Below are 26,740 nucleotides of genomic sequence, written 5' to 3' on the forward strand. Positions count from 1 at the left end.
TTTTTAGACACGTTCAAACACCAGAGCGCGGAGGTAACGCGGCGGGGGCGTTGGGGGCGCCGCTCCCACCCTCGTCTTCCTTCTTCCTGGCTGCTGCCGGCGGCCTCCTGCCCGCCCCGGGGCGTCCCCGGGCCGCGGCGGCTGCGGGGCACGGGGCGCCGCTGGGGCGAGCGGGGCTGGTGTAGGCCCCGGTAGTGGCAGGGGGCTAAGGGAGGGTATGGCGGTGGGAGAGGAGCGAAGATTTAGAGGTAATGGGGAGGAGAGGCTAGTGGGAAACAACGAGGGTAAAACCGATTTGAGAAGGCCTTCAGGGAGGAGGTCGGGGAGAGGGCCATACCCGGCCACTGGTGAGATGGAGGAGGAGCATTTGTGTGTATGTGAGATATTTCCTTAGATTTATGCAGCCTGCATGCATTGTGAACAAAAGGAATATTTCAGCCTTGCATTAGCAGTGGGAGATCGTGCAAGTATTCTGCTTCGAGGCTGCTGGATCCTGAGTATCCTTGAAGCTGCTTGTGTTGCAGCAGGTTTGTCCAGGGCTCAGTCCGTTGTGCTGTTCAGGGAGGAAGAAGGGGACCATCGGGGAAAACAAAAAGTGTAGTGTAACATGAGAAAGATGTTACGGAATCATGGAATATCTCAACTAGTAGGCATTAAGGAAAAAAAAAAAGTATTTTGAGCTGATGCTGCAATTAAAAACAAACAGGAAGTTATTCTGGAGTCCTTTCTAGCTACCAGGATCAGAGACCCACGTGTATTTTTCATTCTACTATTTAAGACAATATTGGGCAGGAGATGCTAGCTACTCCTGTTCCTCTCCAGGACAGTATGTTCTCTTATTCAACATTTTTAATTGTGTATAATGCTTTCTGGCACTTTCATTCTTGCCAGTGACATTTTCCAAACCTAAACCATACTGCAATTTTATTAAATAAAAAAACAAAACATGTTTTACATGTTGCAGAAAAGTGTTCTTTATGTTATCCTAATTCTTGAGCTAAATGGATCATGAGTTTTGCCTTGGAACTTGCAGTTCTGGAAAAGTACTGCTGAGTTTGTAATAAAATTATTTATTTGGCTTAGCTATGGAGTTTAACATGTGTTGACCAGTTCTAATGTACGTGGTGTTTTTTTAATGTTTTGGAGGGAAAGTGGATTGGATTCACTTGCCATCCTGATAATATTGATGCATGGCTGTCAGGGCATAATCCCGTATCATTTAAGCAGGAATTTGTCTGTCTTTGGGCAGTGCTGCTGGGGATGCAGCCTCCTCAGCAGCAGCCTTCCCTTCAGAAATCTGAGTCTCCCACATGACACTACACCTTTTTTAAAGGCAAAGCAACTCACTCCTTGCAGGCTGCAGTCACCTCGTTCCTGTTAAGAAAGCTGCGCTCCCTCTCATAGCGGGTTCCTTTTGTTCTACCATCCTGCTTGTAATGCGTCAGCCCACAGGGCACCATGTTGTATTTGTGTGCTAAAGGATGTATGCATAGATTTCTTATTAAATGACAGTAATACGTGCCCAAAAGTACGCACTTAAGTATTATTTAAAAAACTTTACTTGTGACTATTTCTTTGTTTATTAGTTTTCTAAAAATCTGAGTACTTTCTTGCCTTATGCTGGTAATTTTGGGGTTTCTTTTGCTTTCTGATTGTGAAGAAAGTTTGTCGTGGTTTAACCCCAGCTGGCAACTAAGCACCACGAAGATGCTTGTTCCCCGCCCCTGCAGTGGGATGGGGGAGAGAATTGGAAAGAAAAAAAAAAAAGTAAAACTCATGGGTTGAGATAAAGACACTTTAATAGGACAGAAAAGGAAGAAAATAATAATACTGGTCGTAATAATGATAATAATAACAACCATAAAAGAATTAGAATATACAAAACAAGTGAGGGACAATGCAATTGTTCACCACCCACTGACCGATGCCCAGCTGGTTCCTGAGCAGCGGCCCCTGGCCAGCTTTCCCCCCTGTTTATATACTAGGCATGACATCACATGGTATGGAATATTCCTCTGGCCAGTTTGGGTCAGTTGTCCTGGCTGTGTCCCCTCCCAACTTCTTGTGCCCCTCCAGCCTTCTTGCTGGCTGGGCATGAGAAACTGAAAAGTCCTTGACTTAGTATAAACACTACTTAGCACCAGCTGAGAACATCAGTGTGTTATCAACTTTCTTCTCATACTAAATCCAAAACACGGCACTATACCAGCTACTAGGAAGAAAATTAACTCTGTCCTGGCTGAAACCAGGACAAAGTTATATGACTTTTGGTTGCAGATCAATTTGTTTTTTAATTTTCATGTTTTAGTTATGTTGGTAGATATTTAGATCAGTTGTTTGGTTTTGTTTGTTTTGGTTTTTTTTTGCTAGTGCAGTCTTTGCTAATCCAATTTGCTAATTGGAAACATTCAGTGAGAAATGTGATTCTGAGCTTCTGTTTAAGAAAATCTTTATATGCTTACAGTTGGACATACAGTTGATCTATGTTTACTATTTTGTGAGTGTACATATCATAGAAATGATGTATAAATATAATAAGACCTAATATAGTGAATCTAGTGAGAGGAGAGTTTTAGCATTAATTTGGTGGCTGCTACATGGGAACTCACTGTGACTTTATGATTACTTCCTAGTTTGCTCAAGCATCTTTTAGGAGTGCTGAAGCATAGCATTTCTTTATACTTGCTATTTCTGTGTTGTAGACAGAAATGTTATTTGCAAGTGGTTTTCAGATGTTGTTGCAAAATTGGATAAATAAGCATCCTATGGAATTTTTGTACAGGTCTAGCAAAGCATTTATAGTATCGTTATTGTTTCTAATATTACATTTGAAATATAACATTTACTAGTGTTTAAAATTAAAACACATTTTCTTTTTTCTTTAGTTATAAACTTGATATGCTTTAATAAAAGGGAACTATATACTGAGTTTTTCTTTAATAATTTAAGTTCCAGTTTTTGCCCTTACCAACGTGCCTTCTGCTAGAGAAAAACTTGTTGCTGTTTAAAAGATTCTTGCAAATAAAGGGAACTAATGGTGTAAATAAACCAGTAACACTTTCTGTGAAAAAGTGTTAAAATATATGAAAAGTGCCAGAAGAAAAAAATCTTTTAATTTAATAGTGTTTAACATTTTACATAATCAAATTTTGTAATTATTAGGATTGCAACCTTAATTTGGTTAATAAAGAATATGAGTACATTATGTTGTTTCCATTTTACATTACTCAGACTTTCTTTTTTTTCTGTTTTGCAGCAAAGTACCAATATAGATGTAGTTCGTTTTCCATGCGTGGTTTACATAAATGAAGTACGTGTCATTCCTCCAGGAGTGAGAGCTCACACAAGTTTGCCTGACAATAGGGCTTATGGGTAAGTGAAAGATGCTAGGTGTCTGATTTAGGAACACCTTCCTGTTATTTTTGTCTTGAACTTGTATATCTCAATAGAACCTCCCATATAAAAAGGTAAAATGTATTTATGTGTCTGCTGAACTTGTAATTATTTTGGGGAATTATTTAAACAGTATAATTTAAAGTTTTTTTCCCTTGTTAGTCCTACCTACTCTGATAAGGAGCTCAAAGGGTTTAATTTTTACTTTTGTTCTCTTTTCAGGGAGACATCCCCACATACCTTTCAACTGGACTTGTTTTTCAACAATGTCAGCAAGCCAAGTGCCCCCGTTTTTGATAGGCTGGGGAGGTAAGTACTTTGAAGATTTGTGCGTGACTTCATTATCTACCGTTTCTTCTTGAGAATTTTTTAGTGCAGAAAATGCACAATAGAAAATCCATATCTCCCATGATTTTCATGTTTGGTCTGGTTTTTGCTAGTTGTGTTCTTGCCCTTTCCCTTCATTCTGTGTGGGAGGACAGAGGTTCATGCTTAAAAGAAGAGAAGATTCTGTTATTTTTAAACTTACAGAGCCCATATATATTAATGAAAAGTATTTTGTAGAAGTAAATGATTTTGCTCTCGTGTGTTTAAGAGCATGTATTTGTTTGGTGTTTTATTATTGGCTTATGTGTTTAGTACTGCTGTGTTTCATTTCTATAAACATGCTTTACATTAATGGAAAAATAACTTTGTCTATTTTACTTAACAGCCTTGAATATGATGAAAATACTTCAATTATTTTCAGACCCAATGCAAAGGTAATGCAATATGATTTAAACCTCCTTTTCTATATGTCATTTAGGTATAAATGTGGTTGCGTGTGGTGCATTAGCACTGTGTAAAGCATTTATTGTTTAAGATCTTATTCTAAAACCTGCCTGTAGTTCAGATACTCATTACTTTGGAGTCTGCATCTGTAACGGCATAAGTTGTAGAAGATTTGATTGCTTGACAGTTCCTGTGGAGATTAGCAAAAGAACTACCCACTAAGGAGCAAACATGGATCAGAACATTGTGGCTGCAGGCTACAGCTAAGCACATAATTTTCAGTTCTGTTTGGGTTTATTTCATTCAGATCAGTATTTGTGTGACCAACAGTAATATTTTTTTTCATTAATAGCCTGTAGTACATTAGGCAATATGTTGCAAGGAATTCAATGCTTTTAGAGGAAGATTAATTATTTGTTGTAATGGTTGATATATTTAAAGTTTTCTCAGTTTTCAAAATGTGGGGTAAAGAGGTACTTTAATGTTCAGTTCTCCTTTCTTGCTTTTCTGCAGATACTGATAGAGTGATATTAAAATAAAATAACTTTTCTGAAGTTGTCTTGTGTTGTTTTTAAGTGCTTTTTCTTTTTTAACAAAACAGGTCAACACGGATGGATTAGTTCTAAGAGGGTGGTACAACTGTCTGACTTTGGCCATATATGGCTCAGTTGACAGGGTAATAAGTCATGAGAGAGAGTCACCTCCTCCACCCCCACCTCCACCCCCACCACCCCAGCAACAGCCTGGTTTAAAAAGAAACCCAAAACATGGTAAGCCTTGTGAGAAGACATAGATTTTTTTTTTTTTTTTATAAAATCAACATTATAGTATCCCATCTGAAAAAAACCCAATTCTTTCACATTTTAGATTTCAGTGGCTTTATTTTTCTAACTTTATGTCTTTGTCCTTTAGTTTTGTATTTTCTTTTAGATTTGTATTGAATAGTTTTAAGTAGATTCTTGTCTAGTGGTTTTTTGAGACTGGGGTACTTCATCTGTTGCTAATTACTTAGGATGGACAAAATGCAGTTTAATTTGCGTAAACTCGTTAAAATTTAGATGATTGAAATCTCAAAAAAAGTAATTAGAATAGCATTAAAATCATAACAAGAAAATTTGACAGTCATAATTAGCTTTCCTTTTGTGACTTGTAATTAAAGTACATTACAGAAGAGTGTTTGCTTTGCATTGGTGTTAGAGTGTCCATGAACAGAATCCATGATCAAGTTTCTGCTTCAATTTTGGTTTTCGATTTAAAATTAGAACTGTCTTGTTCAAGGTACAGCTATTGGGCTGCAAAATTTGAATACTCTGTGTAGTAAAAACCAGTTCTAAACTGTAAAAACCAGTTGATTAAAATGTAAACTTCCTTTTAAAAAGTAACTCAGATATTATTGGTAGAGTTTACACTATTGCTAGTGTCAAAGGCAAAAATGGCAATTACCCATGTTAATTTTAACCCAGTATTAAAAAACCATGAGTAGTGTTAATAAGCTTGCTTATTGATGTAGTTCTTGTTTACATCAAAAGTGACTTCAGAAAACTGCCTCACATACTGCAGATGCAGAATACAGATTAAGTAACAGCTGGGAAAGGAAGGTGTTCCCTAGTTACAAGTAACACTGAAAAACTAAAATTTCCCGCTTCTGTTCCTGCGATTCCATTAAATGCAAGTTTTTATTTTCACAATAAATATAGTTGATGGAGAGAAAGAAGACCAGTTCAATGGCAGCCCTCCAAGACCACAACCTAGGGGACCAAGGACACCTCCAGGCCCTCCTCCTCCTGACGATGATGAGGATGAACCTATGCCAGTATCAGGTAGAATGAGAACAGACTGTTTTATCTGCTGTACATCACTGCTTAGTGGAGGCAGAATTCTGTGTTCCTGCCCCATGTGAGGTTTCCTGTCTGCTGTTAGTCCTGCTGGACAGATTCAGTTTTTGGAAAGGGATTGAAAGAAAATCTGTTGGCTATGTTAAATTGTATCAATTTAAGAGTTAGTAGATTTGAGAGTATCAGCTGTTGACCAATACACTGCTTGAACATGCTGCTCATATTTTATGTAAATGATCTGTTGACTCTGGTGTTCATTGCCCTTCTCCTCTATCCCTTTGCAGCATCTGCCAAATTCTCTGGTCTCCGTATGGGTTAAAAGTGCCAAGAACTCTTTATATGTTTCTTTATAGTCTTATAGAACTACGTGATTGTTGCTTGTGTTCAATCAAATCACCTGAAGATTTTCTTCAAGCTTTTTTTATATCTCCACTATGCATAGTGCAGAATTCTAAAACATATTATTGAGTATTGGATTTCGGAGAAGTACTCTTACTTCTTAAAATTTGTATATGTTTTCAGTGGTTGGGGAAAAAGAAGATGATGTGGACCATAGGGAGGATTACTTTGAGCCCATTTCTCCTGATCGAACATCCATTCATCAAGAAAGCCAGTATTCTGATGATGGAGAAGTAGAGGAAGATCAACCAGAAGAAGGAGAAGATGAAGATGATGTGGATGTTGAGGAGGAGGAGGATGAGGATGATGATGATGGGCATACAGTAGAGAGTATTGCTGATGAGGAGGAGGAAGAGGAGGAGGAAGATGAAGATGAAGAAGAAGGTGAAGAGGAAGAAGAAGGTGAAGGTAAGTGAAGTTGTAAAAAGTTAGGAAAATATATCAGGTTTATGAATTTTTGATGGGAGTACTATTATGACTAGGTGCAAAGAGAACTGGATCTCTTTCCCGTGGTCATTGCACCATTGCCTGCCTTATTTATGGTTCTGACATTCTTGAGAACAGTATTTCGCTGTGGAATATTTATTCTTTTATAGTAAATCTTCCTGTTACTTTCCATAAATGGCGGAAAATAGATACAGCTTTTATAGGTGAGAATGAACATTTGATCTTGTTATCTGTTTTGTTTAAAAATATAGGAAAGTGGTGAAAGAAATTATTTCTTAATTAAAAATCAAATAAAGTTGTTTATGTAATGAAGTCAGGCTAGAAGTTTTATGAGAGATACAATCATAGGAAGAAAATTGGACAATATTCTTGTAGTAATGTGTACCCTAGTTAAACTTTTTACTTTATATATTCTTTTAAATATCTCCGTCATTACATAAAAAATATCTGTCAGCTGGGGCTTTCACTTATATCTGGAGAGAGAAAGCTTTCTGTATGTTAGTGTATGATTGTTCTCTAACCAGTAATATTTGTATTAAATAAATTATTACTTTTTAATTTTGAGAATATTCTCTGCAGTTATGAACTGGTTTATTCATAAGTGATTTTATTTCATAAATGAATCTTTTTCTTTTTAGGAGATGATGGATATGAGCAGATTTCAAGTGATGAAGATGGAATTGCTGATCTGGAACGTGAAACATTTAAGTATCCAAGCTTTGATATTGAATATACTCCTGAGGATCTTGCATCTGTGCCTCCTGTGACATATGAACCTTTTGAAAGGGAGCTTGGACCTCTTTTATACTTTAGCTGCCCTTACAAGACTGTATTTGAAAATGAAGTTGCTAAAATAAAGGACCAAGACCCAGAAAAAGAAAATTCAGGGGCAGTGGAAGCCTCAGTTAAATTAACTGAACTGTTGGAATTATATCAAGAGGAAAGGGGTGCAAAGTGGGTCACTGCATTAGAAGAAGTTCCGAGTTTAATAGTAAAAGGATTGAGCTACCTGCAGGTGAAAGACACAAAGCAAGACTATATTACCCAGCTAGTAGACTGGACCCTGCAAGCTTTAAACCTTCAGGTAGCTCTCAAACAGCCCATTGCTTTGAATGTCCGACAACTCAAAGCTGGGACAAAATTGGTATCGTCGTTAGGAGAATGTGGGACGCAAGGAATAATGGCACTCTTGCAGGCAGGAGTTATTAATGTGTTATTTGAACTGTTGTTTGCAGATCATGTGTCATCCTCCCTTAAGCTTAATGCTTTTAAAGCTTTGGATAGTGTTATTAGTATGACTGAGGGAATGGAAATGTTTCTAAGGGGTGGCGTAGATGTACATGAAAAAAGTGGTTATCAGAAACTCCTGGAACTCATACTGTTAGATCAGACTGTGAGAGTAGTTACTGCTGGTTCTGCAATTCTCCAGAAATGTCACTTCTATGAGATTCTGTCAGATATTAAAAAGGTGGTTGATCAGTTAGCAGAGAACACTCCTTCTCTTCCGAATCACACGGAGCCAGAACAGGACCAGGACTTGACAGGACTTGAAAGAACCAACCAAGAGTATGAGAATGATGTGGAGGCTCCTATGGACATGGATCATCTTTTGGAATCTTCTAATATAAGCGAAGGAGAAATGGAAAAACTTGTTAGTCTTCTTGAAGAAATCTTCCATTTGATGGAAACTGCTCCTCATACAATGATTCAGCCACCTGTGAAATCTTTCCCAACCATGGCACGCATTACAGGCCCTTCAGAAAGGGATGATCCTTACCCTGTTCTGTTTAGGTATGGCAATTGCAAGTTTACTTTCCAGAGTGTATTTCCTCCAGCTTGATACAGATATTTTTTAAGGACGACCTTGCTGACTAACACTTTTCTAGATGTTTCATTTTCTACTTTATTGGAGGATTCTGGATTGTGCTTACAGAGTGTGAGAGAGTTTGATTGTTAATGTACCTGTTACTTTGTTGGCTTTCAATGAACCTAGCATGCATATAACAAGAAGCTAACCTCTTGCTATTACTGGTACCGTGCTAGCACTTCAGTCGCATTCATAGATCCTGGCTAGTTGTGCTAGGTGCTGTACAAGTGCATATTTGAAAACTGTTATAGATCTAGAGTGTTTTCCCTTTGTCGTCTTGGAACAAGTCTATGTGTATGAAAAAAACAAGTCTGGAATACCTCTCTCTCTATGCCGAGCTGGCAAGATATAAGCTAGCCTTGGTTAGAAGTCATGCAGTTGTGTCAGCGTAGCTCACTGTTTCACAGCATGGGCAGAGGAGCTGAGGCCTGCCTGCCTTCAGCCATTTAAAGGATCTCATGGGTTATTTCTCTGTTAGCAAGTTTCTGTCTAGAAAGTATTCCTCTAAATGCTAACAGGTTTCTTTGATAGTAGCATTGTAGGTCATGACTGAATATAAGTATCTACATGCAAAGAGTCTTCAAATCACCTCTTACGTGTGCTATAATGATTAATTTCTTAGCACATTTAAAACATTTAGTGCAGCATTGATGATTCAGATGCAGCAAATTTAATAAAACATAGAGTGTTATTTTGTTAGTAGGTAAGGTGAGTGGTTTTTTTTGTTTTGTTTTTTCTTTTTTTTTTTTTTGAGATCAGAACTTTATGTTTAGGGATTCATTCCCTGTAAATATTGTAGCAATTATGTTTTGTAAGATTAAAATTTTGTACTGCTTCATAATTAGTTATAATTTCTCATAGTCCACAGAGCGGTAAGTACTGAAGCTAGGAGGCATGTAACTTTATATGATGTTATTATGCAGTATTGACAGATGGTTATAATATTACTGATCGTTTTCCTGTTTGTTTTTTTTCAGGTATCTTCATAGTCACCATTTCTTGGAATGCATTACTTTGCTACTGTCTATTCCAGTGACAGGCGCACATCCAGGTGTGCTTCAAGCTATACGAGATATATTGCGTTTCCTGGCACAGTCACAGAAGGGTCTTCTTTTCTTTATTTCTGAGTATGAAGCAACGAACTTGTTGATCAGAGCACTTTGTCAGTTTTCTGATCCGGATCAAGAGGAAGGTCTCCAATCGGATGGTGCCAGTGAGGATACTTTTGCACTGTGGCTCCTGCATTCAACACAGACGTTACAGTGCATTTCAGAATTATTCTGCCACTTTCAGCGGTGCACAGCCAGTGAGGAGACTGACCATTCAGATCTGCTGGGAACACTTCACAACCTTTACTTGATTACCTTTAACCCTGTGGGAAGATCTGCTGTGGCTCATGTATTCAGTCTGGAGAAAAATCTCCAAAGTCTTATTACTTTAATGGAGTACTATTCCAAAGAAGCTTTAGGGTAATTTATGAGTTTATTTATATCCTTTAGGTTTTTACATTTTAAAACTATATATCTTCTATAAATAATTCAGTAAAATCTAAAATATTTTTTCTTTTATATCATGATATTTTTATTTAAAAACAAAACAACTTTTAAGTAGAAGAACGTAATAGAAAATCAGGCCTGTCATTTGTAATCAAGTACTTAATACCCAGAATCTGCATAGGTCATCCACAAAGGTGTTGTAATATAAGTCAGACTTCTGGCTATATGAAAAAATGAGTAAGTAGGCAGTTTTCATTCAAGCATAAAATTTGACTGTGAAACAAGAAAAGGTTTGACTGGGGAAACTGGACACTGCACACTTCTCTGGGGTGGGAATCTCTCAGTTCTTTGAGTTCTTATAAGTGTTAAAACCAGTCATTATTTTCTCTGGACATGCAGTTTTACTACTTTAGGTAGCGGTGCTTTTAAAACAAGATTTGTAAAACAGGCAGAGTTACGGAAAAAGATTTGTGTGATGCTTGACTTGCTCTAGTCTTTTGTGGATGCTGAAATAAATATGAAGTCAATGTAAAAGAAAGCTTTCACTTTTCCAAAAGGATAGGAGAAAATTGGGTTTTTTTTTTTTTGGTTGATAATTATATGAGGCAATCCTTGGTGAAGGTAAAAGTTCTGTAGGTAGATTTTTAGGGGTCAAAGAATGAAAACCTAACAGATACACGGTTGTATTAGCTGAGATCTAAAGAAAATCCTTATTGTTGTTTCAGAGACTCAAAGTCTAAGAAGTCAGTTGCTTATAATTATGCCTGCATCCTTGTTTTGCTGGTGGTTCAATCTTCCAGTGATGTCCAAATGCTGGAACAGCACTCGGTGCCTTTGCTGAAGCTTTGTAAAGCAGATGAAAATAACACCAAATTGCAAGGTACAGTATGTGTCATTATCAACTGAATTGTTTGAATGTATAGAAGAAACCTTTTATATGTGGGTAATTGATGCTTCATGATCATCTGGTTTGGATAATGTGTGTAATGAAGTTCTTTTTCCAGCTGCATCTGATTAGTTGAGTCACTGAGATAATGTGTAATTTGTTTTTCTGTTAATGAGAGTTAAATAGGAAATTCTTTACAGTTATATTATTTTTCAAGTAATAACTACCATGAATTTTGGATAATTACAGGATGTTTGAAATTATTTCTGTGTTGAAAATAGGAGAGCAAGTTTTAGTAAAAGTGGACTAACTAGTTAGTGAGCTGACTCTTACTTCTGTTTTTCCCTTTAGTGATGTAGCCTTGTAGGGTCTTTATATACTAATAAATAAACCTGTGACTGTTTCCTGGTACCTAGGCCAAGTGGCATGGAATAGTCCATGTTACCCTGTTACTAAATTTTTTGACCTCCAAACTGTGTCTTGGTGTGTTGCCTCACAGATCAGGCCCAGGTCATTTGGAAAAAGCCTGTTGGGGACTGTTCTGACACCAGAACATTGAAACTCTGATGTCCAGAGTTGTGCTCTGCACCGCTCAACTGACTTGTGTAGACATACCAATAATTTCTTCCAAAACTTAAATGCACTGAAAGAAATCAGAATTCTTCAAAGTTTTAGTTTAATTCCCTCCTCTGCCATGCTTTTATTTTTTCCTCGTCACCTGATAATCAGTTTCATGAGAGGCAGGGCTTCACGTGCCTTAAGCCTTTGGCTTAAACCAAATCATGTAATTAGTCTGAGAATACTTGTTCAGTTCATATCCAGTCGACCTTTGAACCTTCACATTCTTTTAAATATTTTCAGGAACAACGGGTGTTAAAACTTTAAATCTCTTGTCCCCAAAAATTGGGACTTTCAGGTAATTCTGGACTAAGAGAGAGACTGTTAATCTATAAAGACTTCCAGAATGAGTATGTGCTACTGGTGCAGAGATTGGCTCCATTTGGGCATTTAATAGGAGTTTTGTATTCCTTTTGTAATAACCTGTTATGTACATTAAATGGAATGTGCTTTGGTCCTTGCTCTTGATGGCTTTTTCTTCAGCTGACAGTGGGACCCTTAGTGTCTTTTATATTATTACAAATAATATAGATAATAAAGTGAAAATTATTTGAGTGTTCGGGTTGACTTAAGCCAAATTTTGTCCATGTACGTGAGGTGTATTGCCTGTTCTGAAGTCTTATTTTTGTTGATGCTTTTCAGCTGGCTACAGCTGCAATGTATGCCTCACAAATTTCACACTTTGCCTTAGTACCTGTTGTGTAAATTAAGTACATTTTTATTGAAAAAAGTTCTATTTTCATAAATGCACTGACAAGTTACTTAAGTCTTTTTTTTCCCCTAGAGCTCAGCAAGTGGCTTGAACCTTTGAAGAATCTTAGATTTGAAATAAATTGTATTCCAAACCTCATTGAATATATCAAACAGGTTAGTAAAATACAGATAGATGCTATCTTTTAGTTGTGTTCTATAAGCTTAGACCTTTTGTAGTTTGATATTTTATCTTAGGTATGTACTAACATATGATACTTAAAAATATATACTATTATCCAAAACATTTTTATTAAAGCTTATGATCTAGGCCAGTTCTTGCACTCAGTTATATTTATTGAAACAAAATCTAAGGTAACTACATGATGCAAAGATCCAACTATTTAAATCTTTTAGCTTCCCATAAAACCACAGTGCAAACATTGACCTTCTGTTTTTTGCTTCTGCTGTATTTGTGACCACTTTTGAAAAGGTGGAATAATTGAGCTTAAATTTTGTGGATTACTTACGGTAAGTAAATACAGAATTTGAGTACTAAGCTAGTGATACACTTGTAAAGTCCTTCCTTGTAATACAGGTTCTTTTATTTTTATTTTTTTTCCCCCATAAAAGAATATTGACAGTTTGATGACCCCAGATGGAGTTGGTCTTCCTACTGCACTTCGTGTTCTTTGTCATGTTGCATGTCCACCGCCTCTGGTAGAAGGTACGGTTGATACATTTGTACTGCTTAACATAGAAACCTTAGTTTTCTGAGTCTTTGACTTGTAAACATGTCTAAAGTGTAACTGTGATTGCCCCAGAGAAATTAGACATACAGAAATATTATTTCTTTTCCATACAGGTCAACAGAAGGACCTTAAATGGAATCTTGCAGTTATTCAGCTCTTTTCTTCTGAGGGAATGGACACCTTCATCCGGGTATTACAGAAGCTGAACAGCATACTTATTCAGCCTTGGCGACTCCATGTCAACATGGGCACCACGCTTCACAGAGTTACTACTATTTCTATGGCCCGCTGTACACTTACTCTCCTTAAAACAATGCTAACAGAACTCCTGAGGGGTGGATCTTTTGAATTCAAAGACATGCGTGTTCCATCAGCACTTGTTTCTTTACACATGCTCCTGTGTTCTATTCCTCTCTCAGGCCGCTTAGATAGCGATGAACAAAAAATTCAGAATGACATTGTTGATATCTTACTGACTTTTACACAAGGTGTTAATGAAAAACTTACAATTTCTGAAGAAACTTTGGCGAATAATACCTGGTCTTTAATGCTGAAGGAAGTTCTCTCTTCAATTTTGAGAATTCCTGAAGGCTTTTTCTCTGGACTTATACTGCTTTCAGAATTGTTGCCTCTTCCACTGCCCATGCAGACGACTCAGGTATAATTTAGATTTACTTAGTTTTTAAAGAATTTTAATTATGTATAACCCTTAGACCATTTTTGTAGTTGTGGAAAAAACAGATATGTGAAAGGATGAATTAAAGTTTCTGTAAAGCATTTGTGTTCATATAGAGTCTCTGAAGATATATTTTTTCATCAGAAACAAAATTGTTATTATTTGGAGCATCTTTTAAAATTAGCAGTCATGTGTTGTCCTTTTGCCCCTTGTGAAGTTATCTAGACTCCCATTCTGGTACTTAAATGATTGGCTATGAAGCCTTTGAATTTAACCCAGAATGCCAAACTCCCAGTATATTAAGGCTCTTCTTTCTTTTCGCATAGATCTTGAATTTGTGATCTTTTGTAAGCATAAAAGACGTGTGACAACCTATGCTCCTGAAGGAATACTAATTTGCTGGAATCATGCCCTGTCATTCAGTGATAATAATGAAAATGGTGTTCCACATGTTTGATGAGGACAGTATTAGTACTTAGTCTTTGTTTATACCTTGTGATAGAATTCAGGTTTTATGATAAAAGTTGAAAGGAAAAACCTCCTGTCCTTCTGTTCCTGCAGGTGATTGAACCACATGATATTTCAGTGGCACTCAACACCAGGAAGCTGTGGAGTATGCATCTTCATGTTCAGGCCAAACTGATCCAAGAGATAGTTCGATCTTTCTCTGGTTCATCTTGCCAGCCTATTCAGCATATGTTGAGACGTATTTGTGTTCAGTTGTGTGACTTGGCTTCACCTACTGCTCTTCTTATCATGAGGACTGTATTGGATCTGATTGTAGAAGACCTACAAAGGTATCTTCTTTTGCAAAGATTTCTTTAATGAAGTGTTAAATTCACCTTGGTTCTGTGCAGTAGATTTAGCAGGAGGAGAATACTTTCAGAAATATTACTTACCCGTTATGAACTGAATGAATTCTCAGTCCAGTGCTATATACTGTGTCCTGGTAATGCATAATGTTGCCAAGGAACCAGCTCATACTTTTAAGTTTTGATGTAGACAGTTTCACATCGTATGTTTATGATAAGTATTTTAGAAAGATTTTCTTCAGGCTGTCCCTACAAAGCCATATTTCATCTGTGAAGTGCTTCTAAAGGACCTATCTGATATAAATAAGAAAAGTAGGCCAGTAAAGTTTGCTGTCCTGGGATTTGCATACTAACAGGAAAATGTGTAGGTGTTTGTAAGCTGGAGGAAGTTGAGTACTACAAATTCAGAGGGTTTTGAAACAATGAGTACTTTTATTTAAAAGCATAATTATCCACACAGAATTCAATACTGTTTGTATAAAAGCATATTTATCCTTATACAATTTGATACTCTCTTGTATGTTAAATGCACAGTAGATTAGTTAATTTATGATGCAATCAGAAGTCATTTAGTGAAAGTTGAGCAGTTTTCAAAAAGTAAATCAAACTCTAAGTTTAAATATGTAAACTAGGTGTTTTTTTTAAAAATGCAGAATTATATGACTCCTGTAATGGTTGTTTTTGTAGTTTTTTAGATCACTTTAAAACAGCTTTTTCAAAGTGCATTGGTATCATTTCAGCAACACGGAAGATAAAGAGAAACAGTACACTGGACAGACCACTCGATTGCTTGCTTTATTGGATGCCCTGGCTTCACATAAAGCTTGTAAATTGGCTATTTTGCATCTTATCAACGGAACTACTAAAGGTGATGAAAAGTATGCAGAGGTTTTCCAGGAGCTCTTGGCTTTGATGCGATCGGCTGGGGACAACGTCACTCATCAGCAGTGCGCTGAATATGTAACTTCCCTTTTGCAGTCCCTCTGTGATCAGGTATTTTCTATATTTAATGCATAACGTGTTGATAATTGTAGGAGACAAATCAAATGAGGTTATTTCTTAGGTGCCTGCTTTTTTCCAAAAGAAAAAAAAAAATCAACATTGTTAAAACACAAAAAAGAAAAAATGTGTATGGTTGGCTGCTTTCGCAGACTTGCTGTCTTGTTGCTCTTGAATGTACGTAAATCCTTTCATTTTATGATATCTCTTTTGCTTTATGTGCACTATTCTGGTAGCTCATTAGAGGCCGAAAACTGAATTGCACAAAGATTGACTGTCCCCTCAGCTGAGAGAGTGATGTTATTTCTCCCTATGGGCCACTGGCAAAACTTGAGTTGTCACTACTCACCTCTTGCCTAGTTGAATAAATAAGTATCTCTTAGTTGTCTAACTGAAACCTCTTAAAAATGTATTCCAAATATAAAGATATATATGATATGCTGCTACCGTAAAACTCCACCATTAAAAAACCCAACAGTATAAGTTACTAGAACACGGTAAGAAATGTTATCTGAAAACTGATTCATAGACTAGCCCTGGTAGTTTCTCATTATTGCATGCATAGATTTGCATGTCATTATTTGCCTTACTAGTTGCATGTATTTATTTGCTTTAGTGCTTACCCCCTTATGCAAAAGCAATTTGGGCGCTGTTAGTCAGTAGAGATTAATCAGCCATTTGCATATAAACAAGAGTTCTTTGCCCATACAAATCCATTGTGAAAGTCAATCTTGTTTTATTTTATGTAAAACGTGGAGGGGGTGGTAGATCTTAAACTTTCTAGGTGGTGTCTGCAGCCTCTTGATTTTCAGAGAATCACAAAATCATAGAATATCTCAAGCTGGAAGGGACCCATAAGGATCAAGTCCAACTCCTTGCTTCTCACAGGACTACCTAAAACTAAACCATATGACTAAGAGCATTGTCCAGATGCTCCTTGAACTCTGATGGGCTTGATGCCGTGACCGCTCCCCTGGGGAACCTGTTCCAGTGGCCAACTACCCTCTGAGTGAAGAACCTTTTCCTAATGTCCAACCTGAACTTCCCCTGACACAGTTTCATTCCATTTCCTTGTGTCCTACCGCTGGTCACCAGAAAGGAGATCAGCACCTCCTCCTCCGCTGCCCCCTTTGAGGAAGTTGTAGACTGCGATGAGGTCACCCCTCAGCCTTCTCTTCTCCAAGCTGAACAAGCCAAGTGACCTCAGCCGTTCCTTGTATTTTGATGGATGTTTTGAGATTAAGGGACAGTTTGACTACCTAGGCAGGAAACTGTATGCATATTATCCAATGACTGGCTTTTAGTTGTGGCTCTGCTATCGCATTTCACCTTTTGAAGTTTTTATGTTTTTAAAAATCAATAATGGTTTGTAACCCTTAACAGAACCAAATTAAAAAGGATACTTTGGATTAGTATTTTACTGGTCAGTAATTGAAATACTGGAATAAGATGATAAAGGGGTGGTGAAAGAACCTAGTGCTTCTGACTTAACGTATGGTTTATACTTATTGCTGGTGTACAGAATGCATTTTTTACTATGTATAGTAATCATTTTTTTATAGGATATTGCACTCATTTTACCAAGTTCATCAGAAGGCCCTGTGTCTGAATCAGAGCAGCTTTCCAACTCCTTACCAAGCAAAGAGCTGATGCCCTTAATTTGCGACTGTCTGATGGAAGCATTAACTAATTCTGAGAGCAGTTACAGTTGTCTGCTGACATGTATCCGAACAATGATGTTCCTTACAGAGCATGACTATGGCTTCTATCACTTAAAGAGGTATGGTATTTTAAGACATTGCTGACAACTTTGAAGTATTTAAAAACTTCTGCAGTGTGAAATCATTTCCTACTGATCTAGTAGGAGACATTGAGGATAAGGCACCTGAACTTTCATTTCTATTTGGGGCTTCAGTGTTTTACTCAGTATTTTGGTCTTCCTTCAGTTGAGATTTTACCTCTGAATAATTTCTGCAGTGTGCACACAGGAGCACTTTCTTTCAAGAAACAAACAAAGCATTGAAAAAAGGCTTCTATGCTCCATTTCCCCACTCCAAGGCTGGAGGATTAGAATGAGATATAATGCTTATGTCCTTCCCTTTTGAGTGACTCAGTAGTTAGAGCTGTTGTCTGGGATACTGGAGAGCTGTCTGTCATTCCCTCTATTTTGAGGGGATTCAGTCTGCACTTCCCCAGAGTGTTCTGACCTCCAGGCAATTAAGGCTTTTGAAATGAGGATTTTTTTTTTTTTTTTTTTAAACTATTTCTGTTGACTCCACTCCCTTTTGAACAAAACATATACATGCATTGGACAGTATTATGTTGTTTTGACACTTAACTCCTTGTCCTGTATTTGGACCTGTTTCTGTCCACTGAGGGTGAGGTGCAGAGAGGCAAGTAATTTTTGAGGTTCCCAAAGAGAATAAGGTAGTATCTGGAGCCTTGTCAATAAAAGGTTGTTCAAAACACTCTTCTAAGCAGTGCTGCAGAACGGTGCTGCTCAGACTGCAAGAAGCTATACAACCCGCAAATGAAAAATAAACAGGTTAAAGATGCTGTTATTTCTATGATCTCCTATGTCTAGCTGTCAGCTTCAGTGCACAGTCTTGCTATTTCTGTGTTTGTTTCTGGTTTGTTTCTGCAGTTAGACATAATGAGATGCAGTGAAATTGTAAGAGCAAGCATGATCCTGCTTTATACATAAGGCCCTTGTGCAAGCAAATATTTCTGTACCCCTATCCCTTGTCTGCCAAAGATGAAAATGTAATTTCTTGCAGGTTTTGGAGGTATTGCTGTAGTATGTGTAGCCGTATATGTGCAGTCTGAAATATCTGCAGACAGCACTGGTGACAACAACAGTCTAGTACAGAGAAAATAATGAAGCTCCAGCTTTATAATCAAAACTCAACTTGATAATTGTAAAATTTACCAAATCTATTTTGCATATATGTTGTTTTCTTATAAGAAGTTACAGTGGAATGGTCACAATGAATGCACTAATAAAGTATTTTCTCTCTTTTCATTATGAAAACAGCTCTCTAAGAAAACACAGCAGTGCTCTGTACACTGTATTAAAGCGAGTAATAACTAGTTTTAGCAAAGACACAGGTGAACTGGCCTCTTCTTTTTTGGATTTTATGCGACAGATTCTAAACTCTGATACGCTGGTAAGTGAATATATATCAAATACTTAGACAAACCTAGCTGCATTTCTCTGAAATCTGCAGTGTGAGACACATTCAGGAACAATTATTTCAGAAAGCAGTTCACTGTGCAGATTGCTGTGTGAGGCTTTTCCATCAGTAGTGTTAGTGCCATCTTTAGTTTTTAATGAGATCTGTGAAAGCTAGGCAGAATATATGTTTAGTAAATAAGAGGGTTTTTCAGTAGGAAGAACAGCATATTGATTCATATTGATTTCTTAAATGAATAGCATCCTATTGTGTCGAGGTTTTAGATTCATGGCATCCTGTTAGAGTTGCTGTATAGATAAGGAGTATAGAAAGGAATCTAAAATACTTGCTAATTCTGTGATACAAACCTCATCTTATATAGGAAAGCATTGCATTCATCCTGATGCAACATCTAAACTTGCCTATTGAAGTGTTCTTTATTAAAATATTTTGTATAATATGTTTTTAAATCAAAAGATTATTCTTATTTTGCTGGATTTGCTCTAATGTACGTTTGAATTCTAAGGGGTTTGCAGTCCAGAAGTATAATGAATATTTATGTGTACTTATTTCCCACTTGTCAAATATTTCAGGGATGTTGTGGAGATGATGGAAGCCTTATGGAAGCAGATGGATCTCATCCTGGGAGAACACTGGGTCTAACTACTGCAGAGTTAAAACATCTACTGCAGAACAAAGAGGAAACCCCAGAAAACCTGCTGCTTGATCTGGAGAAACACGTTATGGTAAAAGAATTTAAATAATCAAGTTGATGTTGCGGTCTTCTATCTGAATGTGTTTTTAAAACAATATAGGCTATCCCTCCTTGATGAGAAGGGTGTGCAATTCTGTGGCATACCTTGTGGAATTGGTAATAGCTGTTGCCATTATTTTAATACTGATGTCCAAAATCAGGTGATTTTGGATCCATCCTTCTGATGCAGGATGGATTCTGACTTTATTGTTTGTGTTATGGTAATGCTAAGAAGTTTCAGGTAAGGTTGGGGTCCCCTTGTGCTGAGAGTATTTGTACACCATAAGAGCATAGGCAGTTAACTCTGTGATGAAAGGTAGTGAATGCATACAACAGAGAGCGCCGGATAGTGGTGAAACAGATTGGTAATGTAATAAGCAAAAGGAACCACTGCTTAGCAGTGGCTAGATGTTGCTGATGACCAGTAACAAGTGGAATACCCAGGAGTCAGTACTGAGGCTGATATTGTTGGATGTTTTCATCAGAGACCTGAATGATGTATATACATCTTCAGTGAATTTGTGGATGAGGGTAAGCTGGGGGAGTGACAAACAGCAAATCCTCAATCCAGAGGGACCTCAATAAATGTTTTAGGATTATTTATCAGGAAGCTTGTGTGGCTTGTTAGGAAAAATGCAAAGTTCTGCACTGAGAGCAGGATAACCCCATGCCTTGATGTGGGCTGGGCTGAAAAGGGCCAGGTGGTTATGGGGGATGTTGGGTTAAACATGGGCCAACAGTGCATGGTCACTACAAACAAGGCAGACTGTGTTCAGAGCTGTCGTGGAAGGAGCATGGTCAGCAAATCAAGGGACCTTACTGTCTGCCTCCACAGGATGCTGGTGAGCTCTCATGTGGAGTGCTGCGTTCACCTTTGGTCAGCTTTGTCCTCTCACCAGTTCTAGAGAGATCTAGGGAAACTGAAGAAGGTTCTACTGAGGTGGTCAGGGACCTAGAGCACATGTGCTACAGAGAGAGGAGAAGGAAGCTGGGCTTGGTTAGCCTGGTAAAGAGGGCTAAGGAGCCATCTCAAAGCTACTTACAGCTGTTTGGGGGATAGTAACAAAGGTGGTGGAATCAAACTCCTTTTGGTAATTCTGGATGATAAAACAAGGGGCAATGGCCCCAAACTGGGGCTTCAGAGGTTGTTGTGGTTTAACCCCAGCCAGCAACTAAGCACCACGCAGCCGCTCACTCACTCCCCCCACACCCAGTGGGATGGGGGAGAAAATTGGGAAAAGAAGTGAAACTCCTGGGTTGAAATAAGAACAGTTTAATAGAACAGAAAAGGAGAAACTAATAATGGTAATGATAACACTAATAAAATGACAGCAGTAATAATAAAAGGATTGGAATATACAAATGATGCACAGTGCAATTGCTCACCACTGGCCGATCGATGCCCAGTTAGTCCCCAAGCAGTGATCCCCCCACCCCCACTCCCCCAGTTCCTATACTAGATGTGATGTCACATGGTATGGAATACCCTATTGGCCAGGTTGGGTCAGCTGCCCTGGCTGTGTCCTGTCCCAACTTCTTGTGCCCCTCCAGCCTTCTCGCTGGCTGGGCTTGAGAAGCTGAAAAATCCTTGACTTTAGTCTAAACACTACTTAGCAACAACTGAAAACATCAGTGTGTTATCAACATTCTTCTCATACTGAACTCAAAACATAGCAGTGTACCAGCTACTAGGAAGACAATTAACTCTATCCCAGCTGAAACCAGAACAGAGGTTCAGGTTGACATTAGCAAAAAAAAAAAAAAAAAAAAAAAAAAAAATCACTGAGAGAAGTGCAGGGCTGGAACAGGTTGCTCAGAGTGGCTGTGGGCTCTCTGTCACTGGAGCTTTTTTTCAGATGCAGCTAGATAAAGTTATTGCTGACCTGATCTGGCTTTGATAATAGTCATTCTTCAAGCAGGGGGGAATTGGACTAGAGGACATGCAGAATTCAATTCACCCAATGTTTCTGTGATTCTAATCACAAACTTAACTCTAATATTCAAATCTAATCCTACATAATTGATGGCAGCTGTGCAGTAGATGGCTAATTAGAAGGGTCCATAAAACAGCTGTTCCATAGCCTGTTGGTCACAAATGCCTTTCCAGTGCTATACTCCCTCCTGTCCCTTCCCTGGCTGCCTACATTGGTGGTAAAAGATTAAAAGCCACGACTGTGCTGAAGGAGAAATAGCAGACACTTAGGATGTTGGAGTGCTCTAGCAGAGAGCTTGTTAACTAAAACCTGGGGTGATGCCTTTTTTGGGGCTATGTTATGGAGGTTATTGCATCAACTGGAAACAAAGACTAGAATGTGCATGTGGTGACATGGTTTGTTTTATAGCATACTGAGGAGCTCTCTGGTGTTGTCTGTGTGCTCAGGTGTCTTGGCTTCACTATTTGTGGATGGATAGACTGTTTTGTGTAGTACCCCGACCCCTTTTTATTTTTTAAATTAACAAAAGCATATTTCCTTCTCTGAGGAGGGGAAAAAGTTCTGACTTGTACTATGTTGACTTAGGATCGTTCTAAGGAAGATGATGGCCTTGAATCCTTACTGGACAACATCGTTGGAGTGAGGCAGATGTTGGAATCGGCAGGCGATTCTTGTCCACTGAGTGACCAAGACATAGAGCCTATTCTTTCTGCACCAGACTCTCTTCAGAATTTGTTTAATAACAGGTAAAATGGTTAAGTGTGTGAGTGTACTACCTGTATGCATAGTACCATACTACTTAAGAAAATGCAATAATTTATGCATGCGTATGTTACAAACAGGATCTAAACAGCACTGTTGTCGCTACTACCTGCTATTCTGAGTGCATTTAATTTCATGCAGGTATCAAGAGTAAGGCAGCAACATTCACCTCAGGTTCTAAAATGCTGCATGTGCTTGTGATTGGTTGTAGTTCATAACCAAATAGGTATTTGGCATTGTTTTGTTGCAGGACTACATATGTGTTGGCAGACGTGATGGATGACCAGCTGAAGTCCATGTGGTTCTCACCCTTTCAGGCTGAAGAAATAGACACTGATCTGGATATGGTAAAAGGCTTCATTAATGTAACTGAAGTGGATTTAAAAATGAGGGTTAACCTGAGCTAGTAGCATCAGAAATTCATATGGCCAAACAGTTTGTTTTCCTGAGCTCACCCTTGTAAATTGACCCAGATATAGGGGTTGGCATTTGCTAAAGCTTGTTATCAAATGCCTTCAGGTTCACTTGGAAGCAGCCACAAGATTGGCACCTTTTGCAGTGCTCTAATTTAGAAGTCATCTCCTTTAGAGGAACAGTTGTGTCAGTCCTAATCTGCATCTAATTTTGCATTGCTGCTGGGGCTTTTCAGCAGTTTGTGTTAAATGTAGACAAAGAACGTGATTTATTTTCTTTTCCTTGCTTGTCTTCTGTCATTGCAGTAATATCCAAAGAGCCTGATAGCTACACTTTTTTTTTTAAAATCTTTGCTCTGATGTGACAAAAGTGGAAAAAATGGCAGTAGTAAATGAAACTACTTGCACAAAAACTTTTCACAGTATTTGAAACTTGATTTTTATAATCTAAACTTTAAATGTAATTTGAAAAATATAAAATAACGTTCTTTTTTTTTTTTAAACTAAGTGATTGGCAGTGTCTTAACTTCCTATGTGAGAAATAATCAGTTTCTGTTGACTTTATTGCCTTTGTTCTTTTTTAGTTTTACTTTCAAAAATTTACATGCAGAGATACTTACGTTTTCATTTCTTAAGCAAAATCAAAACTGTTGATTCCTGTATTAAAGCAGCATTAATAAATTTATAGGACTGTAGCTTAAGCAAAAGAGTGCCTCACTGTAGGTCATTTAGTGACAAGACAGGTGTTCATACTTGAAAGCTATGCCCTTGACTTTGTTGAGATTCAGAACCATCAAGACAATTTTGCTGCAGCTCTGCTGCTTTTTTGTTCTGTTACTGCTGCTTTTTGTTTTGAGGCATACTACTGCATTAAAGGGTAGAGGATGGAGCTTTTTTGCTCAAGTAGAAGGACCCTAGCTGAATGTCATCCATCCTGGTGCAGCATATTGTCTTCTTCAGAGGTGCTAATAATCATTGTTGTGATAAAACTAAACTCTATCATTGCAGGTAAAAGTTGACTTAATTGAACTGTCAGAGAAGGGCTGCAGTGACTTTGACTTGCAAGCTGAATTGGAGAGGTCATTTTTGTCAGAACCATCATCTCCTGGCCGCACAAAAACCACAAAAGGGTTCAAACTCGGCAAGCACAAGCATGAGACCTTCATAACTTCAAGGTAAGATGAGTTTAATGAGTAAACAGTGTGTTCAGCATTGATTTGGATATTCTCAAAATATCAAATACCTTTCAAATTGCATTTCCAATATAGAGAATGCCTGACCTTCAGTATGTATACTTTTTTACATTAACTAAATAAATCATGGTTTTTCATGACAGTGGAAAATCTGAGTACATAGAGCCTGCAAAGAGAGCTCATGTTGTCCCACCACCAAGAGGAAGAGGCAGGGGAGGATTTGGACAAGGAATTCGACCCCATGATATCTTCCGTCAGAGGAAACAGAATACGAGCAGGCCACCCTCCATGCATGTGGATGATTTTGTTGCTGCAGAGAGCAAAGAAGTGGTTGCTCCAGATGGGATACCACCAGCCAAAAGGCCACCAAAAGTGTCACAGAAGATTTCTTCACGTGGTGGGTTCTCAGGGAATCGTGGAGGACGAGGAGCTTTTCACAGTCAGAACAGGTTCTTTACACCACCTGCTTCAAAAGGTATGTTGTTTCCTGTATTAGAATTGGAGTAAATGAATGCTAAAAATGCTTCAGTAATACTAACCCAATTTACTAGCAGTTAGTCATCCCTGGTGTAGAGATGTTCGTGAAGCAGCGTTGTTGAAATAAGTTGTTTAGTGCTAGAAAAGGTTGTCTCGAGTGCTGTGGAATTGAAACAAAGCTGCGAGTTCCTGTGTCGCCTCTTTCCCTCTTTTACCAAAGGAGTTAGCTGTTTTCTTTTAGCAACTGTTGGGAATGCTTCAGAGATGCAGTCAGAAAAATAAAAAGCCCTCTCTACCATTTGTTTCATGGTGGTTCCTGAAATCAAGCATCACAATACATATCTGGGCTGAAGGGAGGCTTTTGAATAAAAGGATGGGAGATCCTGACAAGAGTCAAGATGCAATTTTCAGTGAACCTGGAGATAGTAGCTACAGAGTGTTAAGTTTGTTTCATATATAGACAAGTTTGCATTCCTTTCCCTTCCATCCCATAATTAGGGCAAGTCCTTGCACAGTAGATACAGAAAATACTTCCATTTAGTAAAGTTATAAATACTAGGATTTACTTTACCACAAAACCTTGAAGTATAGGAGTCTGTCTTAATACACTAGATAATGTGAATTCTTTTAAACTTATCTGAAAAACAGGTATTTTCTTCTAATTTCCTGGATAATATAGTAACTTGTAGACTTTGAGATAGAATACTGAGGGTATGTTGATGCAGAACAGCTTCATTTATTTGAATTATGTAAATATTATGTTTACCACTCTGAGTATTGTGAAGATTTAAACGGAAAAAAAAAGTGTTGTTTGCTCAACAGTGGGTGTGTTTTTCTCTATCTAGGAAATTACAGTCGTCGTGAAGGTGCTCGAGGCTCAAGTTGGAGTGCACAGAGTACGCCCAGGGGAACCTACAATGACAGTAGAGGTGGTCAAAGCAATTTTAACAGGGGTCCACTGCCACCATTGAGACCATTAAGTTCAGCAGGTACATGGTATTCATATGGGCATCGAACTATAGAAAATTCCTTGAATTTCATTTTTGCTTTACAAATGAAACCATGCAAGGATGCTGCAGACACCTTGAAATTCAGCAAATGTTTTAAGCATATATGAACAGTTGTCACTGAGACTGTGTCAAATACATGCTTTCATACGAACTGCCCTGTAATCCATAAAACTTGCTGAATTGAACACTTGATCGCAGAATCTTAATTTTGCATTCAGATTTTTGCAATTCAGTTGTCTTCGTACCTACATGGTAATTATAGAGCCAATCAAAGCAAAAATGCTTGCCTAAAAGAAAAGTGAAAATTAAAAGGAGGAAACAGACTCCGTTTGTGCCTCCTTTTTTTTTTGTTTTTTTTGTTTTTGCAGCAGCTACTACGCCTAGGGCTTTTTTTTTTTTTTTTTTTTTCCAACTGAGTATACTTTTCTTTGCTTTAAGGCTACCGACCGAGTCCTCGCGATCGTGCTTCCAGAGGCCGGGGAGGAATTGGACCGTCTTGGACAAGTGCTAATAGTAGTAGCAGTGGTGGCTCAAGAGGAAAGTTTGTTAGTGGAGGCAGTGGAAGAGGTCGTCATGTACGTTCCTTCACACGATAAAATTGAGACCTAATGGAACAGCCCAACCATGTGGACTTCTGTGAAGATGACAAAGAAAGCAGCGGCACTAAAGGACCAATTCAAATTTACTGGTATCTGGAGGACACCAAGAGAATATTTTTGCTGAAGAGAAGTTTTTGTTTGATACAAGACTTGAAATTTCAATAAAATTCAAGACTTTTTGTGTACAATTGTAAATTTTTTGTTCCTTTTGAAAGAATGTTTTAATTTTTTCGTGGACTTCAGTAGACAATACTCAGTAAAGAACCTCTTTGAGTTAAGACTTGAAGGACTTTTAAAATATTCATTGTGCCAAATGAAAGGTACAGGTGTTTTGTGTGTGACTTATTACTGCAAGAAAATTAAAAAAATATATATATGTAAGGCAATTTTAGTTTTTTCTCTCAGGTTTAGAGCCATTAGCCCTTTTTTTTTTTTTTTTAGCCAGTCTGAGTTATTAATGAACGAGGTCCATCTGACAGCAGTTGAAGTAGCAGGTGATAGAAGATTGACTGAAATTAATTAATCTGTGAAAGAATACAAATGTAAACATAATTTATGTAGGTTTTGTTGTACCTCTTTGGTAATGTGTTTAGACACTTAAATAAGATACCACACCTGTTAATATTAGTAGAAAATCTGTCATTGACTTCAGGGAGAATAAGATAATGTTCTAGCATTTACAACTCCAGCTCATGCATTAGGAGCCCAAGAGTTATTTCACTGGAAAACAGAGTATGCTTTCAAGTTAAAAGGCAAGATATCTGTACTCTGAGACAGCCTGGGT

The 26,740-nt window shown here is 37.8% G+C and overlaps 1 protein-coding gene across 1 annotated transcript in view; it reads left to right on the forward strand.

Moving 5' to 3' along the window:
* The window catches only part of KIAA1429 (KIAA1429 ortholog), a 26,904-nt gene extending 580 nt beyond the window's left edge, over positions 1-26,324 (forward strand). Inside the window, exons 2-25 of the mRNA XM_010577146.1 lie at positions 3-33; positions 3,257-3,372; positions 3,616-3,702; positions 4,106-4,154; positions 4,766-4,934; positions 5,862-5,984; positions 6,522-6,806; positions 7,484-8,636; positions 9,690-10,181; positions 10,934-11,088; positions 12,497-12,579; positions 13,036-13,129; positions 13,268-13,812; positions 14,392-14,627; positions 15,383-15,635; positions 17,204-17,421; positions 18,676-18,808; positions 19,408-19,560; positions 22,088-22,248; positions 22,515-22,611; positions 23,686-23,852; positions 24,014-24,345; positions 25,193-25,336; positions 25,796-26,324. Of these exons, the coding sequence (XP_010575448.1) occupies positions 3-33; positions 3,257-3,372; positions 3,616-3,702; positions 4,106-4,154; positions 4,766-4,934; positions 5,862-5,984; positions 6,522-6,806; positions 7,484-8,636; positions 9,690-10,181; positions 10,934-11,088; positions 12,497-12,579; positions 13,036-13,129; positions 13,268-13,812; positions 14,392-14,627; positions 15,383-15,635; positions 17,204-17,421; positions 18,676-18,808; positions 19,408-19,560; positions 22,088-22,248; positions 22,515-22,611; positions 23,686-23,852; positions 24,014-24,345; positions 25,193-25,336; positions 25,796-25,953 (5,434 nt within the window). The 3' untranslated portion in view covers positions 25,954-26,324. The remainder of the gene's footprint in view (positions 1-2; positions 34-3,256; positions 3,373-3,615; positions 3,703-4,105; positions 4,155-4,765; positions 4,935-5,861; positions 5,985-6,521; positions 6,807-7,483; positions 8,637-9,689; positions 10,182-10,933; positions 11,089-12,496; positions 12,580-13,035; positions 13,130-13,267; positions 13,813-14,391; positions 14,628-15,382; positions 15,636-17,203; positions 17,422-18,675; positions 18,809-19,407; positions 19,561-22,087; positions 22,249-22,514; positions 22,612-23,685; positions 23,853-24,013; positions 24,346-25,192; positions 25,337-25,795) is intronic.
* The last annotated feature ends 416 nt before the right edge of the window (positions 26,325-26,740 follow it).

Source organism: Haliaeetus leucocephalus, unplaced genomic scaffold (genome assembly GCF_000737465.1).
Source record: "Haliaeetus leucocephalus isolate CR32 unplaced genomic scaffold, Haliaeetus_leucocephalus-4.0 Scaffold555, whole genome shotgun sequence".
Lineage (NCBI taxonomy): Eukaryota > Metazoa > Chordata > Aves > Accipitriformes > Accipitridae > Haliaeetus > Haliaeetus leucocephalus.